This window comes from Phoenix dactylifera, chromosome 5 (genome assembly GCF_009389715.1).
Source record: "Phoenix dactylifera cultivar Barhee BC4 chromosome 5, palm_55x_up_171113_PBpolish2nd_filt_p, whole genome shotgun sequence".
NCBI classification, from domain to species: Eukaryota; Viridiplantae; Streptophyta; class Magnoliopsida; order Arecales; family Arecaceae; genus Phoenix; species Phoenix dactylifera.
Window position 1 is genome coordinate 7,263,813 of NC_052396.1, and position 3,331 is coordinate 7,267,143.

General features: G+C 58.9%; 1 protein-coding gene across 1 annotated transcript; it reads right to left on the reverse strand.

The window, feature by feature from the left end:
• Positions 1-696: 696 nt before the first annotated feature.
• On the reverse strand, positions 697-2,991 carry LOC103719657 (scarecrow-like protein 8). Its single transcript, XM_008809001.4, has one exon. It carries the CDS (start codon positions 2,779-2,781, stop codon positions 898-900), a length of 1,884 nt encoding a protein of 627 aa, XP_008807223.1. The 5' UTR covers positions 2,782-2,991; the 3' UTR covers positions 697-897.
• Positions 2,992-3,331: the final 340 nt, after the last annotated feature.

Consider the following 3,331-nt stretch of genomic DNA (forward strand, 5'->3'; position numbering starts at 1 on the left):
GTAATGCAGTTGATGACTTTTTAGCATCAAAGCCACATGAAGTGACCTCCATGAACACCCGTTTTCACGCCCTTTACCTGCACGGAAGGGCCCAACAGGAGCCGAAAGTTAGCCACGCAGCCCTTGTGTTTGCCAAAGAGCAAGCATTGTCCCTGTTTCGTGTCCGCTAGTATATAGCCGAACTCGAGACGTTTTTTATTGTTTCATGATATCGAAAAACAGACCAAGAATACCAGTTCAGACCTCAGACGGGACATGCACTGCCAATTACAGGAAATCCTCCAATAAACCAGAGGGTGCAAACCAAATTGTACCACCGGGGCCCTCACAAAGATGAAGACAACAATTTATCGACACCATTCGAAACGGGAAAAATATAGATGATAGATCCTTACGCGGGACATCATCCTCGCTGGCAACAAATCAAGAAGATTATGAGGCCAGCTGGCTAGACGATGATGAAATCCAAGTCAGCCCACACACGCGGATTCTCCGTTGCCTTCTAACACACAACATCACCAAAGGAATCCGTCCAACCCCTTGACACCCAGGCCTTTCGTGCACACGAATGCAACCCCATTCCTTTATTCCCCCAAAGCAAAGCAACTTCCCCACACCCTTAAAACGCACCACTTATGTCCCCAAGGCTAACAACAAATAACAATAATATTACAACTAATGACTCAACCATGGTCATGTAGAAATACAATAGATGCTTAAATATCAATGTTAAATAATAATATCCACATTAATGTTATCAATTAGTACTATTATTATCATTAATCAGCAAAATTAGAAAGGAAAGGGAAAAAAAAAGTTGGTGATGATAACAACAGAAGCAACAACAATAATAATAACAACAATGATAATAATATTAATGATGATGACAGCCTCAGCCTAACGCCACGCGGAAGCCACCGTGAGGACTCGGCCCAACCAGCCGAAGCACAGCCCGCCGGCCTCCTCCTTGACGGTGAACCCGGGGTTGGACCGGAGCGAGGGCGCGAGCCGGGCCTTGACCGGATCAGCCACGGACGGGCCGAGCGGGAGGGAACGGAAGCCGGCCATCCCCATGCGCGCCCGCCACTTGCCGAAGACCTCGCAGCGCTCGACCCGGTCCGCGCCCTCCCGGGCCACCGAGTTGGCCGCCTTGCGGGCGAGGCACATCTCCACCCGCGCCCGCTCCGCGCTCTCCCGCCCCACCGACGCCTCCAGCGACTCCAACAGCGCCCCGTAGTGCCCGCACGCCTCCGCGAACCGCGCCGCGAATGGCGCCGTGTTGGCGTTCATGTCCTGTTCCGCCAGCACCACCACCCGCGGCCCGAGGGACTTCACCCGCCGGAGGAGCTCGTCGCGGGGGTTCGCCGGGGAGACGCTTTCGTCCGCCACCCGGGAGAGCACGAACGCCAGGTTCACCGCCAGGGCCTCCCCGGGTTCGCACCCCAGCGCCGCCTCGTCCAGCTCCGCCGCTCGCCGGCACACGATGCTGAACCGTAGCCCCACCCCGGACCGCTCCGCCAGCTTCGCCAGCCAGTCGCCGACCATCCTTAGCCCGCCGCTGCCGTTGTTGAAGGAGTTAAACGGGGAGGTCGGGTCGGCGACGGCGGTGATCTTGATGGAGGGGGGCCTGGAGGAGGGACGGTGGCGGTGGCGCTCGGCGAGGGCCTGGATGAGGGGGACGTACTGGCTCCCCTGCCTGAGGTCGAAGTCGAGGATGTGGATCCTGGGGTAATCCCTCGTGGCCTCCAGGATGGCGAGATTGGCGGCGAAGAGGGCGTGCTTGAAGCAGGGGGAGAGATCGTAGAGCATCTGGGTGGCCGCCAGGTGCTCGGCGCTGCACAGCTCGGGGAACGGATGATGAAGCGCCCCGGACGACCGCGGTGACTCTATCCGCGAGTACAGCGCGGCCACCATCATCGCCGTGAGCCGCTGCTCGGGATCGCCGCGGGGGTTCGCGGCCCGCTTCAGCACAGCGAGATTCGCGGCCGCGGCCTCCAGATTACCGTCCACGATCGCCGCCACGGTGTCGGAGAGCATCTGCCGCGAGGGCGTGGCCGAGGGAGGGGAGCAGGAGGCGGAGGAGGACGCAGTGGAGGACGAGGATGTGGTGGGCGAAGGGGAGAGCGGGTTCTGGACCGCCGACGCAGCCGGCGGCGGCGGGGCAATGAGCTGTTGCATCGTCTCGCTCCACTCGCTGGTGGTCACCGCGGAGCAGCCCGACGCGCTGACCTCGTCCTCGTCCTCATCGTCAAGAAGCCGCCTCTCCAGCTCCTCGAGCAGCCGGTTCCGCATCGTGGTGGACTTGTTCTCCGACTCGGTCACACAAGACGGCGCCACCGCCGCCACCGGCGCTGCCGAGAAGGAGAAATCCGGCGGGTTCGGCTTTTGGTGCTGCCGTCTCACATAGCCGCCCAAACCAGAAGAAAAACAAGAGGCGGACTGAGAGGAAGAAGAAGAAGAAGACGAGGTGAGAGTGGAGAGATCAGGGGAAAAAGAAGACGCCGACGACGACGACAGATCGACCATGGAGAGAGGGGAGATGGGAGAGGCGAGATGGGTCCTCTGCTTCACCGATCGGAGAAAAAGAGCGTGTTGAAGCTGCAACCGCTGCTGCCTCTCCATCTCGTTGAGCGACCGCTTCAGTAGACCTCCGGCCGCCGCGGCTCCTCCTTCGCTGCCGGCGGGCTCCGATCGGTTCGGCAACGGCGGCATCTGGATCGCGGATCCGGCTCCGAACCCGAAACCCCCGCGGAGATCGCGCCCCGGGAACCCAGACGCCATGGCTTCGCAAAGATCACGGACCAAGGGACGATCGATGATCGGAACCACCGAATCTAAGAGCCCTCTCTACTGCTGCTGCCGCTGACGCTCATCTCTCGCGGCAGCTTTCTCTCTGCCATCCCATCCGCCGAACTCCTCAAATAAAAAAGCCCTCCTTTTCTGCCCATTTTATATCTATTTTCCTCTCTCTTCCCATCCGCCCCTCTCTCCTCCCTTGATTCGCTCATTATTATAATAATAAATGCATATAATAAGGAGGGGGGGGGGGGAAGAAGAGGTGAGAGGTGTCGCGCCCGCCCATCTCCTCTTGAGAAAACCGGGAGTGGCCGGTGAAGGGACCCACACACCGCCACGCTTCGGTGGGGGAGTTCCCTTCCGTCCCGTTTCCGCTGGTTTTAAAATTTGGAAATTCTGGCGACGTTGGCGAGGCCTCGGCCACTCAACGCCAATTGCCCTCCGCCTAAACCTCCTTTTCGTAGCCCCCACCGCATTTTTATAAATACCCCTCTCCTCCTGACCAATTTACCCTCCGAAGATTCCGTGCTCAAAA